The sequence below is a fragment of the Tamandua tetradactyla genome, chromosome 14 (genome assembly GCF_023851605.1).
Source record: "Tamandua tetradactyla isolate mTamTet1 chromosome 14, mTamTet1.pri, whole genome shotgun sequence".
Taxonomy (NCBI): domain Eukaryota; kingdom Metazoa; phylum Chordata; class Mammalia; order Pilosa; family Myrmecophagidae; genus Tamandua; species Tamandua tetradactyla.
This window is the reverse complement of record NC_135340.1, coordinates 41,851,356-41,866,211: the sequence shown is the minus strand read 5'-3', so window position 1 is coordinate 41,866,211 and position 14,856 is coordinate 41,851,356. Positions and strand designations below refer to the sequence as shown.

Sequence of the window (14,856 nt, the reverse complement as noted above, 5' to 3'; positions counted from 1 at the left end):
AATAATAATAATAAATTCCATGTTCATAGCCAAATTTGCCATGGGGTGTTGAACTTCTGCTGTTGGTCTGTAAGAGCTTTTTATATGCAAAGACGTTCACCCTTTGTCTGAGTTACTTTTTTCACCTAGTTTTTCTTTTGACTTCATTTGTGATGGGTATTTTTAAAATCTTTATAGAAAATTGTGCAGTCAAATTTATCATTTCTAAACATGTATGACTTGTAGAACTTTGTCATACATATACTGATAGGTTATAGCCATGTCTGATCACTGAAAACTCAAATATACCCAAAGCTAAAGTAAGATTTAGAAAATGGAAGACCATAACTCCAATGCTACAAAGAAAAGATCAAACCAAAAATTTAGGATCAAACCAAATTTAGGATCCTAAATTTCCCTCCTTTCTCCTCCTTTTGCTCCTCCTGCTTTCCTTCTTCTTCCACCACCACCACTGCAGCTGCCCCTCCCCTCCTTCTCCTCTTCTTCCCTCTCTCCCTCCCCCTCCCCACTCCTCCTCGTTTGTTGCCACAGCAGCTGCTTCCTCCTTCTCCTTCCCTTTCACTCTCACCTTCATTCCCCTTCCCTTTTCCCTTCCCCTTCCCTTCCTCCTTCCTCCTTCCTCCTTTCTCCTTCTCCTCTCCTTCTATTAATGAAGATAATATCCATGTTGGAGATTATCTAATTTGTGAAAGTGAGTACAGCAATAGCTACCATGCAAAAAAGATTTTAGTTTGTATTTATCCCTCTTTAAAGCTCCCAAAACTCTTGCATTTCTTGTCTTCTTGAGGACAATAACCCACTACTTATTAACATACACTGAGTCTGTGGATACCAGTGCCTACTATTGGTCATTTTCTGAACTTCACTCTTCCACCTCTATGCTTACAAATCTATCTTTTAAGGGCAGATCACGGTGGCTCAGTAGCAGAATTCTCACCTGCCATACCAGAGACCCAGGTTCAATTCCTGGGGCTGCTAATGCAAAACAAAGAACAAACAAACAAACAAACAAAAAAGGTATCTATTTGGAAGTAATACCAATAATGATACTTGGAACATATTCATAAAATGGTTTTATTTCTGCTATATCCACTTGCCTCACATCTTTCCTGTGAAATAGTTATTATTAACAATCTCATTTAATATTAAAATATTGAGGATCAATGCAGCCAATTGTGTTCTTGATCAAGGGTATGATTCACGTCTTTCCATTTCCACCATGAGGGCAGAGTTAAAAGGAAAAAAAAATAACCCCAACCATATCATGAGTGATTTAATATTTATTATATATCTAAAATGTTTGTTGTCACTGTATAAAATATATAGAACAGGTACTTAAAGTTAAAAGATTAGTATTAATATTTAACATTGTACAAATGACACTGCCTAAAAATTGGAAGTTATTAGAAATCTTATCTAAAAATTGTAACGAATAAACAAGAAAGTGTGTTTATATATAAAATTTAGCTTAAACTGAATATGTCTGCAGAGTTACTATCTATGCAAAAAATCACAAATTTGTTTTCTTGTGCAGTTAAAACACTGAATTCAGACTGATGATAATTACAGACAATGTATATTGTATCAAGCAACCCTTTTTTCATTGTTGAAAATATTTAGCCTTTCAGTTACAACGTGTTTTTCATAGCACAATCTCAGGTGGAAAGTATAGGAAAAATTATGTATGGGGGTGATACAATGTTCAATAGACAAATTGTTTTTGTATTTGATGTACACGCATTTTACATTCTCTTTTCAAGAAATATGAAAGAATTTATGGCAAATTTGGTCATCAGTCACCAATATGTTTCAGTGTGCATTTTTCATTTTAAGTTACATTTTTCATTTTCAGTTGCTATGTTGCTATGCATTTAAATATTCAACTCCTGACATGTTTACAAGTGATTTCAAAGCCATTTTTAATTTTCTGGGAATATTGCAGATTTCATTGTAACCTATTTTCCTCTTTAAAAACATGTTGCTAATGGCAACAAACAGAAAAACTCTTATAATGTAGAAATGCATTCTGAATAATCCAAAGAAAAGCCCACAAAAATTTTATAGAAACATTTATGTGTTATTAATGATAGGTAAGGAAAAATATAAATAATTAAAATAGTCAATAAAGTTAAAATAATGAAAAGCTAAAATAATGAAAGTACATCAGTGAGATAAAATCCATGCTGTAAAATCTGATTTTTCTACTATGGCAATGTATGGAATAGTGCTGTGATAGATTGGATGAAAACATGAGAAACTTAATTTGCTTATGCATATTGATTACCATATGTGTTGAATTTCTAATATACTCCATTAAAGAAATTGCAATTTTAGTGACATCATTAGCATTTTATACTCATTAATACCCTATTTCTGTATAAAATATTTAAAAGTATTACTAAACAATTTTAAGAAAATTTGTAATTTAGAAGTATAAAAAATTGGATAAAAATTTATTTACATAATAAACAAGGAGTAATTCCCTTATATTTGGAACAAAATAATTCTATAAATAAATAACCCACATCATTAGTGGAGACAGTTGGCATGATGCTGTGCTTCACTGAAATCTCTTCATTTTCGTGGAGGATCATGCCCTTTCATGATAGCCCCTAGTTTTTCCAGGAGTTCACATGATGGTTTCTTAATTTTCTCATGGCTGATTTAACATCTTCATTCCTCAGAGAATAGATAATGGGGTTCAACAAAGGTGTACACACAGTATAGAACAAAGAAAGGAACTTATCTACAGAAAATCTGCTAAAAGGCCATATATAGAAATAAATGCAGGGCCCAAAGGAAAGAATCACCACTGTGATGTGAGCAGTTAATGTGGACATAGCCTTGGAAGAACCACTGGAAGACCTGTGTCGAACAGTGATCAAAATGATGACATAAGAAGTGATTAAAGCCAGGAAACAGCACAATGAGATCAGGCCACTGTTAGTTACTGTCAGGATTTCCATTTCATATGTGTCCCTGCAAGCCAGCTCTATCACCAGCGGAAGGTCACAAAAGAAGCTGTCTACCTCATTGGAGCCACAGAACAGCAGACCCACAGCAAAAGTCAAGTGGCTCACAGAATGAAGAATACTCACAGCCCAGGAAATGGACACAAAAATTATACACAGTCTCTGGTTCACAATGGTGCTGCAGTGCAGGGGCTTACATATGGCTATAAATCTGTCATAGGCCATAGCTACAAGCAACATAATCTCACTCCCAACAAAATGTGAAGAAGGAATATCTGGGCCATGCAATCCCCAAAGGAGAGTGTCTTGTGCTCAACAAAAAAGTCCACAAGCACCTTGGGTGTGGCAAAGTTTGACTGGCAGATATTGATGAAGGAAAGTTTACTGAGCAGGAAGTACATGGGAAAGTTCAAATGGGAGTCAGAGGAAATGACAACAATAATCATGATGTTGCCTACCACAGATGCCACATACATGATAGAGAAGATCGCAAAGAAGAATAGCTGAAGTTCACAAGAACTAGAGAGTCCCAGAAGCACAAACTGAGACACCACCAATTCATTTGTGTGAGCCATGCATCCAATCTACTGTCACATAAATAAAAGAAAATCAGGGAACTACCACAACAGTTGGCATTCTAATATATCTAGTTTACATACAAAAGATATATGATAAGCTCTCAATTAAGTCAATTTAATGAAATATGGATCACCAGTTGACTGATATTTGGCACCTAAAACTGCAGTGGAAGAAGTGTGAAACAAAGAGCATTAGATATGGCTTCAATTATAATTATAAAGACAAGATACACATATTAAGAATAAGTAATATACAATTAAAAATGTATGAGGTGATACATTAGTAACCTAATACAGTAAGTTCTATCAAGAATAAACAATACTGTATGCCAAAGAGGTAAGATATCATGGTGCATGTATTATCTGACAAAAATCTTCTATTGAAGTTGGGGATTTGTTAGCCAGAAATTAAGAAAAACTCTAAGTTAGCAGAGGGGACAATAGGAACCAAGACACAAAAGCAAAAGTACAATGTTGAGTGGGGGTGGGCTGAAGTACAGAGAGTACCTGCTACAGAGCAGTAAAATGTAACTTGGGAGTGGTATATATGAGGGATTTGTAGGTGTAATTATCCTGGAATGAAAGATTAAGTGGTCTGGATTAGTGTGTTGAAAGTGAAAACCATAGAATGACCTGCCGTGCTTTGGTGTTTAATTGAAGCACTTGGCCACATAGCGGATTGAATGGAGATATTCTAGACAGAATGATGATACTCTGAAAGTTTCTCTGAAGGTTAAGAACATTCCTTTTCATGCTTTTAATGTAGCTTATCAAAGTCTACCTTCTCTCATATAAATATCAATTAATAAAGCATGAAAGATCCATGCATTTTCAATCTTTATCATCTCACTCTGTCATCTGTCTTCCCCTAAAAGCAATGAGCACACATGGATTTATCAAAGTATAACAGTTTTCAGAAATGGTCCTTGTGGAAATATCCCATGCAAAAAATATGCAGGGTACATTTTGAATACATACAAGTTTCCCAAAAGATAAAAGCAGTGTGTCAATTTCTTGGGATGTTTTTTGACATTTTATATAACACACTGGGCACTAGGTGGTTACTCAATACCAGAAGAAAACGCCACAATATCTCCACCTGTTAGGAAAACAATTTTGATTTTAGCTTTGAATACCCATCAATATACAATAGATATTTATTTGTACTTACACTGGCTGAATTCCTGCAAACAGATTTCTTCAGGTATTAGATATTTAAAAACTAATAAATACATAAATTTTTAAAATAAAAAATTGTATAAGTAACCACAAAATCAACCAATAAAAAGGAAAGGGCAGACCACTGTGGCTCAGCAGGCAGGTGACTTCTCACCTGCCATGCCAGAGACCTGGGTTTGATTCCCAGTGCCTGCCCATGCAAAAGGAAAGAAAATAACTCTTTTCAAGCTTTTGTTATATAGCTTAACCTGTTTGTTGATGTGTTAAATCTTACCCTTACAGAGGCTACCATATTTGCATTTGAGTTTTGGTATCTAGTTTAAGAAGAATTCAGACACATAAGTTATTCAAGTATATAAACGGATCAATGAGGCCAAAACTGACCTGATGATGATCTTTCTGCATAGAAATTTATCTCATTGCAGAAGACTGGGGGCCAGGCTGACCTATCTTCACAAGGAGAGGAGACAAGCAAGCCTTGGAAAGGAAGGAGATGCCCACTTCAAAGATTATGAAATGGGCCCTAAAGAGCTAAAACTTTTATTTTGAAAAGACAAAATCTAATGCCATAAGAGACCTCTCTTAGCATCCAATCCACTGTGTAAGTCTGCTAAATATGATGATAATTTAATGGGATAATATTGTAGGGGAAGAAACTCAGAGAAATTTGAGGCTACTGAAACAAACATTGTTCTTATTACAAGCATGCAGATACAGCATTAATATAAACCATTAAAGAAATAGTGTAGAATGGAGGTTTTCTTTTATTTTCTAGTAGCATTTGTCACCTAAGTGAATCACCTATCTGGTGCATCCTTTTTATCATAACAAAATACGCTTTTTTTTTTGCTTGGGTGGGCACCAGGAATCAAACCTGGTCTCCGGCATGGCAGAATTCAGCCTCCTGAGCCATCGTAGCCTGTGCAGAAAATATTCTTGTATTAGTAGCGTAATATTAACATTTGCCATCCTCTATATACCAGGCACTCTGTTCAGAACATTGCATTCATTAACTCACCTAATCCTTCCAATTATCCTGCAAGGTAGGGCAACCTACTCACATAGCCATTTACAGACGTGAAAACTGAGACAACGGTAAGACAAAAAAAATGCCTAAGAATATAACTTGTTTGCTTATAGTAATGACTTCCATAGTTGTTTACTTATAGTAATAAGTTGTTTACTTATAGTAATGACTCCCATAGTAGACTGAGAGATGCTTTTGGACAAATCATGAAAGCTGTATCAGATGATCTGAGAGGCAGAGCAGAATAGTGGGACTCTGAAACTGGACAGATTATGTTTACATCCCAGCTTCCCTATCTTGTAACAGAATGATTTAAGAAGTCCCTCAAATAATTCCCTAAAATGTGAAATGGTGATATTACTTGTCCTACTTCATGGAAACCAGAATGATTACAGTGATGATGTATGTTGCCTGATGCAGAATAGGTTGGCAGGTTGGGGTGAGGTTGGCAAGAGAGAGAAAGCATCAGGCTTAATATCATGTTAAGTAGTTAGTGGTGCCATACACCATCCATCTTATTTTTGAAAAATTTTCAATTGCATCCATCTCATTTTTGAAAAACAAGATTTTTCTAAATAATTCAAATTCCTTGCAGAGCCCATCTTTCCAATATCCTAATGAATGATACAATTTGTCCATCTTCATTTTACAAAATATAGGAAATACCTAAAAAATCATCTCCAAACTAATTTCCCCGTATTTCTTAATGCAAGTAGAATAGATCAGGCTCAATGCTCTATTTCATTTTCTTCTTAATAATTAAGGCAGGAAAGAACTAGTAGAGATGAATAAAATTTTTCCAATCCCTAGCTGTGTAACCAATTTTAAAAGATGGAACTAGATTATCTTGTAGATATTTTCATCTCTGACCTTCTAAGTGAGAGGGAGTTATGTAATGGGAACATAGGAATTTGAAAAAGTCACTCAGAATTCCCTGGACTATGCTTAGAACACCCAGCTCCGTTGAGGCTGGATAATAGGCTCTCTCTTTACCAGTGCACCTTTGCAGTAAAAGATTTTTCAGATTTCAAAATACACAATGAGAAAATGTCTTCTTCCTGGCTTCAGATGAAGTCTGATATATAGAAAATTTACATTATATTAATATTCATCTTAAAATATGTCAATAGATACCTGAAACATAAGCATATTAAAATGTGCTTTAATAAGACTTGAAACAAAAGGTAGTAGAGCATCCTTATTGATTATTATAGTGCTTTCAGTGGAAACTCATAGCCTCTGAATAGGAAATGTAAGAGGAAGAGAGTAGTATATACCATGGTTGCAGCACAATTTCTTCCATTCATCAGATTCTGATCCTATTCTTATCAGAGCTGCACTGAAACCACTGCAGTGAACTCATATAGACAGAAAAGGAAAATAGGAGTTGACCTCTTCTAGACAGTTTCCAGATTTAATGAGACATCAGTGTTGTTCCCTTTGCTGAATTCTAGTTACTGTTTTTGCCCCTACAAGATGGTTTACCTGTTATTTCTCTGGTCTAAAACACATGTTCAAAATACAAAATAATACTTACACTTTTAATAACTTCCTTCTGCCCTTAAGCTTTTCCTTGTTTTCCATAATTTGGTGTCTTTCAATTTGTTTGTGAACTCCTTATTTTCTGTTTTGAGATTTCATGCTGAAAATACATGCAATGCATTATTATCTTGATGCATTTTAATCTGGCCCCCTACCCTGTGCTAAAGGAAGCGCCTCATGCTCTACTTGGAGGCTGTGCTGCTCTGGCACACAGCCATAGAAATAACTGCAGTATCTTAAGATAAAGCAATATAAAGGCTTGCATACTGATCCCAAGGAACTGACCTCATTGAAGAAGTGAGACATCACCCTTCAGAGATCTGTGATGTCACCATGTGGTGGGAGCAATTACATTTTACAAAATAATTTTTCCAGAGACAGAGAAGAAGAAAAAAAAAACTTTTATCAACTGGTTGTTACATCTAAAAATAAAAGATTATTTGATTTCTACTTGGAACTCCTACTCATCTAAGTAATTTTTTTACTCTTTAACTTTCTAATAGGAAGACATTCATGCAGTCTTACAAAAATGATCTCCTAACCTCATGCATGGTTTCTTCTAATAATGAAGAACCCACTACTTTACCAGAGAGTTTAATCTATCAATGTGCTTACATGTTTGTGCCATCTGATGTCTCATAGAGCAAATCTACTACCACTTCAGTATGATTATTCTTTAAACATTTGAAGGTGCTCTCATTTCTTCTCCATGCCATACCTTATCTTTATTTCCTCAAAATACAAGTTTTTCAACTATAGTTCATGTAAATTTTCTTACTCTCTCCAGAAATCTGGAGCCAGTTTGTAAAAAAGTACTTTTATTTAAAATAAAACAACTTCTTATTCCTCCCACCCTCCTCTTACACCTCTACTCTACTCTGTATCAATTTGCTACTTTTTGATATTTCATGTAAATGAAATTGTACAGCATTTCTCCTCATGAGTCTTGCTTATTTCACTCAACATAATGTCTTCAATGTTCATCCACATTGCAGCATAGCTCCAAAACTCATACTTCTTATGGCTAGATAAGAGTTGATTGTGTGTATGAACCATGTTTTGTATATCTGTTAATCTTGTGATAGACACCTGGATTGATTCTACAGTTTGGCTATTATAAATGATACCACTGTGGATATTGGCTTACAAATATCTGTTTGACTTCCTATCTTCAATTTATTTGGGTATATACCTAAGTGTGGCATTGTGAGGTCATATGATAATCCTATTCCCTTTTTGGGAATTGCTATACTGCTTTAAACAGTGGTTGTACCCATGATGTAAGTTTTAAATGGTCATTTATAAGAATGAAAATGAAGACAATAATCCCTACCACTTAGCTGGTATATTTTTATGTGTACATGTACAAGAATGTATGAATATATGTATTTATGTGTGTATATATGTTCAAAACATAAGTATGCATATCAGCATTACAGCATTGGATAAAAGAGAAAGTAAATGACAAAAACCTGTGTCAAAATGCTAAATATTGTATGACTCCATTGATAAAAAAATATGTGTGAATAAATTTATCAAGATGGAATTAGATTAGTGATTATGTGAGAGCAGTGAAGAATAGATGGATAGAGAGGTGTATGCCAGAGGTATGTTATCTTTCTTTCTAGGGTAATGAAAATATTCTGAAATTGATAGTAGTGATGAATGCACAATTCTGTGATTATATGAAAAGCTATTGATTCTACATTTTGAATGAATAGTATAATATGTGAACATATCTCAATAAAGGTGATTTTAAGAAACTTGTGTCTATAAATTTGAGAATAAAAAATAATTAATCTGTTCGTATGAAATAATGCATCAGTGATTAAAAATTAATCGATCATCTAAACATATATGAGATTCAAAAATATAATGTTAAGAAAGAAGAAAATTGAAGTTTGATAAAATTGTTAGGATCGTATTTTTATAAACCAATATAATGTGGATAAACCCATGAAAATTTTTTTAAATAGCCAGAGGAATAATAAGCCATTGTGGAAGAAAAGGGAAGTGGACAAGAGGTGTTTGAAGGAGACCTCAAGTGAATCAATAATATTGCAAATATTTTCAAAGACCTAATGCAGCTAAAGCAAAAATATCACGATTTGCTATATATGGTGTTGAGTTTAGGACAGATTATTTTAAATTTTTATCCCTGTGCTTTTCTTTGTATCTCAAATATTTTACATGAAAACTAATCTTAAGTATTAAAATGTACTATTTTAGGTACATTTTAAGGAACACAACTTTATAACAATACCAGCAAAATATAATGGGAGAACAGGTTCCATTCACAATGGAAAGAAAAAAAGATGAAATGAAATGTATTTGGAAAATGTTAAGCGTACATCCACAGGTCCCATAGGATGAAAATTTTAAAATTTGATGAAAATATTTAAAAGGACTGAAATATATACTGAATCATGTGTTTTTATTGTTTAGAGAGACCCATTTTGTAAAGAAAATTCAAATTTAAATTTCCCTAAATTATAATGAAAGTTCCGTGTAATCTATTTCAGAAACTATGAGGATTGTTCTTCAACGTTGGCAAAATTATGCTTTGGTATTTATATATATCGATTATAATTTGGAATATATATTTATCGATATGTTTTTGGTTACCTGCTGATACGGTTTCTATTTGGGGGAAATCCTACCTGCATTGTGAGAGTCTGGGTGGGGAGATGGGCTTCCCTTGCTGAAGCAAATGAACTTGAGACTCGCCCTCGACCCCTCCCAAATAGAATGGGCATTTATGGACAACTGATCTTCCAGTGTCATGCAGAACTTTGAATTGTGAAGGAGTTTGCGGTGACAAAGGGACAGTTAAGAAGATATCACAGCAGAAACATAGTGCTGGATTTCAGCAGCAGTGGTACAAGGAATATGCTGCATCGATGAACATTCTTGTTAACTGGTTAGCCATGCTCTTGGTTGCATTTCATGCTGGCTGGCTCTGGGTTCTGCTCAGTTTCTGAGACAGCCTCTCCAAAATTACTGTCAAATATGTGACTAACCCTAAATACTCCCGGTAACTGATGCTGAGAACTTTTTATGTTGCCATTCCTCACAGAGACCACATCCATTTGGTGGCAAATTAATTATATCACACCCCTTGGTGGCCACAGGAAGCACTGGGCAGCATGCCTTTCATGACTTTTCTTTGCCACATCTTTGCCAGTTTAACCAACTGACAGTGAAAAGCTCCATCTTTTATTTCTCTTCTTGTGTTTATTTTGCATTTCCTTAAATACTAAAAAGAATTTTTTTGGTAATCAGATATTTTGAAATTTAAATAATTTTTATATGTGCTTTAAATAATATCCAACAATACATCAAATATATACTTCTAATTAGATTCTCATTTACAATGAATAAAAGCATTTTTTCACCAAATCCTACCAAATTATTCTGAAGCTTTGCCAATATGAAACAAAGCAGTCTCATGATTGTTTCTGCTAAAAAGACCTTATTATATTAATAAGTTAGTCGAGAATCTTTATATGTCTGGATCATTTGTAGGATATTTCTGTAGAATATGATCTGCAAGTGTTCGTCTTTGCTTGTTTTTTATGTATTTATTGATGTTACTGTATTTTAATTTCTAACAGTATTTTGATATATAAGGAATTAGTCTTTTCTTGTTAATGTGTGTTGTACATATTTTGTAGTTTGCCATTTTATTTAATGTTCCCTATTTTTATATACTAAATCTAAGAAAACATTATGCAATAAAATCAGTCAGTTCCATCCATTATGTTTCCTTTAAAATTATGCTTACAAAGGACTTATCACGCACAATATTTAAAGCAAATATTTCACCTACAATTTTTATAGTCCTCTTATAAATGCCTTTTGTTTAATCTTCAATGCAACTGAAATATATGTTGCTGTTAAAACCAATATACAGGGTGGGGCGATGGTGGCTCAGTAGCAGAATTCTAGCCTGCCATGCCAAAGACCCAGGTTCGCATTCCCAGTGCCTACCCATGCAAAAAAAAAGAAAAAAAGTACAAATAGCAATTTATCTTTTCACACTGATTCCATTTATTTAATAATTAATAATTTTTATTTCCTTAAGTCAGTACAAATGTCTTCATTATTGCAAACATATTTTATATATAGTTTCTATTTCTAGATGTTATTCTTTTTTATTTATTGTTCTATCCATATTTATTTTTGTACAGAAATATATCAATTCTATACTTTGAAATATTTTTTATAACTTAATAAAGTTAATTCTCTCTAACGCTTCACTTTCAAGTATTTCCTGTCTATTCTCACACATTCATTTTCTCAATAGCCTTTACTATCTATTTTATAATGATTTTTTTACAAGTAAAATAAGATGATTCTTAATATTGAATAATTTTAAGAACTGGTGTGAGATATGAAAATCCACACATTTTGTGCTTACACACAAAGTTACGTTCTCATTCTTGCATCACCAAAACACCTCTCTCTGATATTTTAATTTTGTTCTTTCAGGGCCCCTAACAAACCAGTAAGATCATTTTTCACTGTTTAGAAATCCACTTTTATTTTCACCACTGACTAACTTTCCATCCAAATTTAATAACTAAGTGGCTCCGATCAGTAATAGGCTTTCCCTCACCATGGTCCACTAGGGTCTCTGAGCAGGCTGTCATGTAACAGTTACCCATTTGTGGCATGCAAGACCTAGAACTGGGCTGCCCATAGATACTCACGTGAGACACCAGAATTGAGCTAAAAGAAAAGTATCAATACAGCAGAAGAAGGTGACATGGAACCCTGGACTACCTACTGATGTTGATTATTTGTGCCTTTGGAAAGCTTCAGCCTGATATCAGATGTAGGAGTTCCAACATATGGTACCATACTGCTGTGACAGCTAGAAATTGTTACTTGTTAAATCTCATAATATTTAGTTCATGAAGAGATATCACCAATCTTACATATAAATTATGAGAAGTTAAAAAAAGTCTATACAAAGTGCTGATGAAAAACCTGACAAAAACATTTTAAAAAAGGAAAATTATAGGGCAGTTTCACTTATGGATATAGATATAAAATTCCTAATCAATATGTGAGGAAGATAAGTATCTAATAATTATAGTACCTAATGGCAAAATGGGGTTTGTCCTAGAAATGCTATTTTGTTTATCATTCAAAATTAAGCACTGTAACTCACCACATTACAAAATAAAAGGAATATTTACACATTAAAAACTAAAAAACTCATAAAAACATTAAAAACAATAATTTATGAAAACTTTCTTAAACTGTTAAAAGGTTTCTATTGAAAAAATTCTATGAGATATCATATTCACTATGAAATGTTGAGAGTTTTCCTTCTGAAAGTGTAGAAGTGAAAAGATGTGATTTATCATTATTTCTATTCATAAATAGAAAGACACAGGTCTTTCTGTAGGGGAAGGGAAATACAAGTTGGTCAAGTTCAAATTGCAAGGCAGAGAATCCCCAGTGTCACCAAACTTCAATGCCCTTAATCTTCAGTAGAGCTGAGCTCAGGTTTATGGCCCAAGCTTCTCTGGTTTGGAAGAGTTGACTACATCTGCAACTCTTGCAAGAGTGTGTTAATTCTGCTCCTCATGGTGAAAAAAACATGTATGAGTATGCAGTTAGTTTCCACTTCATTGATTTTCTAATTCAGGAGACATTGTAATATATTTAGAAATGAAGCTCTAGAAATTCACACTGGGAGCACAAATCTAAGATGATGTTAAATTAAATATCTCTTTTACTTATGAGATTTTATGGTTCTGTAGAAATCATAGAGCAGGTAAACTGGGTCAAATGTTGCCTGCTTCAAAACTGATCATCTGCCCTGAGGTGAAATGTTTTATAATTTACTAAAATGTTATCCTTAGAATTCAGATGTTTCAGAAGATTAGGGGGTAAATGTGATTTTTTTTTAAATTGTAAAAACTTCACCACAAGCTGGAATTGAGAGGCTTTCTTCACAGCAGCTGTTTTAGTTTGCTAATGCTGCAGAAATGCAATATAACAGGAATGGATAGGCTATAAAAGCAAAAGTAAATTTATTAAATTACTAGTTTACAGTTCTAAGTCCATAATAATATTCAACTAAGGAAATCCTGAGTATGATGATGACTCAAGAAACTTCAATCTGGAAAGGCATGTAGTTTGCTTCTGTTAGTCTTTGGCTTCTGGTTTCAGATGCTTCCCTGGAGGCATTTTCTTTCTGTTTCTCTAGTCTCTGTTTGTTTCAGCTCTGAAGCTTTCTCCAACATGATTCCTTCTTAAAGGAGTCCAGTAAATGACCCACCGTAAATGGGTAGAGACGCATCTTCATTGAAACCATCTACTCAACTGGTCAAACCCATAATTGGGAGGGTCACATTTCCATGGAAACAAGTTAATAAAAACGATACCCCCTACAATATCAAATTAAGATTAAAGAATGGCTCTTCTAAGGTACACAGCAGTTTCAAACCAGCACATTCCACCCTCTGGACCCCAAAAGACAAGTTCTTTCCAAATGCAAAATATATTCATTCTGTCATAATATCACAAAGCCTTAAACCATTTCAGTAACAATACAAATAGTATATAAAGTCAAAACAGTACAAAATCTCATCAAATTCAGTTATAGACATGATCTGTCATAAGGAAAACATTGTTCTCTGGCTGTTGACCTGTGAAAACTCAGAACAAGTCTCTGCTGCCAATATATAAAGGAATGACAGTCATAGGATAAATACTTCTATTTACATAGGGAGAAATTGAAGGAACACAGGTGTCACTGGACCCAAACAATTTTAAAAACCTACAAGATGATCTGCACTAGATTTCAAGTCAAGTTATTCATCCTCAGAACTGTAGAAGGCTGCAGTCCCACCCTTTCCATGGTCTTACACAGTGGCTCTGCTTTCTGCAAATGCTAGGGTGATGGTTGTAGCCTTTGGGAACTTTGGGGAGAATGTACTTTTCTCAACTCCATCCTCTTCTCCAAGCATCAGGGCAGTATTTTGTCTCTCTGCTACCTCTAGGGCACATATTCTACCCCCTCAGAACAATGGTTTGGCTGCTAGGCTCCCCCCCCAATTATCGAGGAAAGTGTTCCACCCCCTCTGAGGCCTGGGGAACCAAAACTATTCCTGAATATTGAAATGGAATGCCCCCCTGCCTTTGGGCAAACTCACCCTTGCCAAATGCATGAGTGAGTACACTCCTGGCATGAGGGTCTTGGCTTCAGACCTTAGCTTCCATGATTCTGCCTTTGAAGTTATTTTTCCTTTAATTTGTCCCTTTTATAGAAAGGAAGTGGTTCCATTCATACAGATCACAGAAATTTGTTTTTGTCATATAATATACAGGGATTATAGCCATCACACAATAGGATTTTGACAAATCCTTTCTGGATAACTCCATCTCCAATCTTCACTTTCCTGAATGGTGACTGCTTCCATGTTTCGATAAATCCTCACATGAGGCACTATTCTCTGGGTCTTATTTCTGAAGCCCAGAAATTTCCAAACCATCAATTTCAGTTTTTTCTTTAAACCCAAGTGTCCAGTTTTTTAGCTTA

General features: G+C 34.4%; 1 protein-coding gene across 1 annotated transcript; it reads right to left on the bottom strand.

The window, feature by feature from the left end:
• Positions 1–2,612: 2,612 nt before the first annotated feature.
• Positions 2,613–3,547, bottom strand: LOC143655018 (olfactory receptor 4K1-like). The gene is given in 2 exon segments (XM_077126593.1): positions 2,613–3,232; positions 3,235–3,547. Coding segments are annotated over 2 exon segments (933 nt in total).
• Between the last annotated feature and the right edge of the window lie 11,309 nt (positions 3,548–14,856).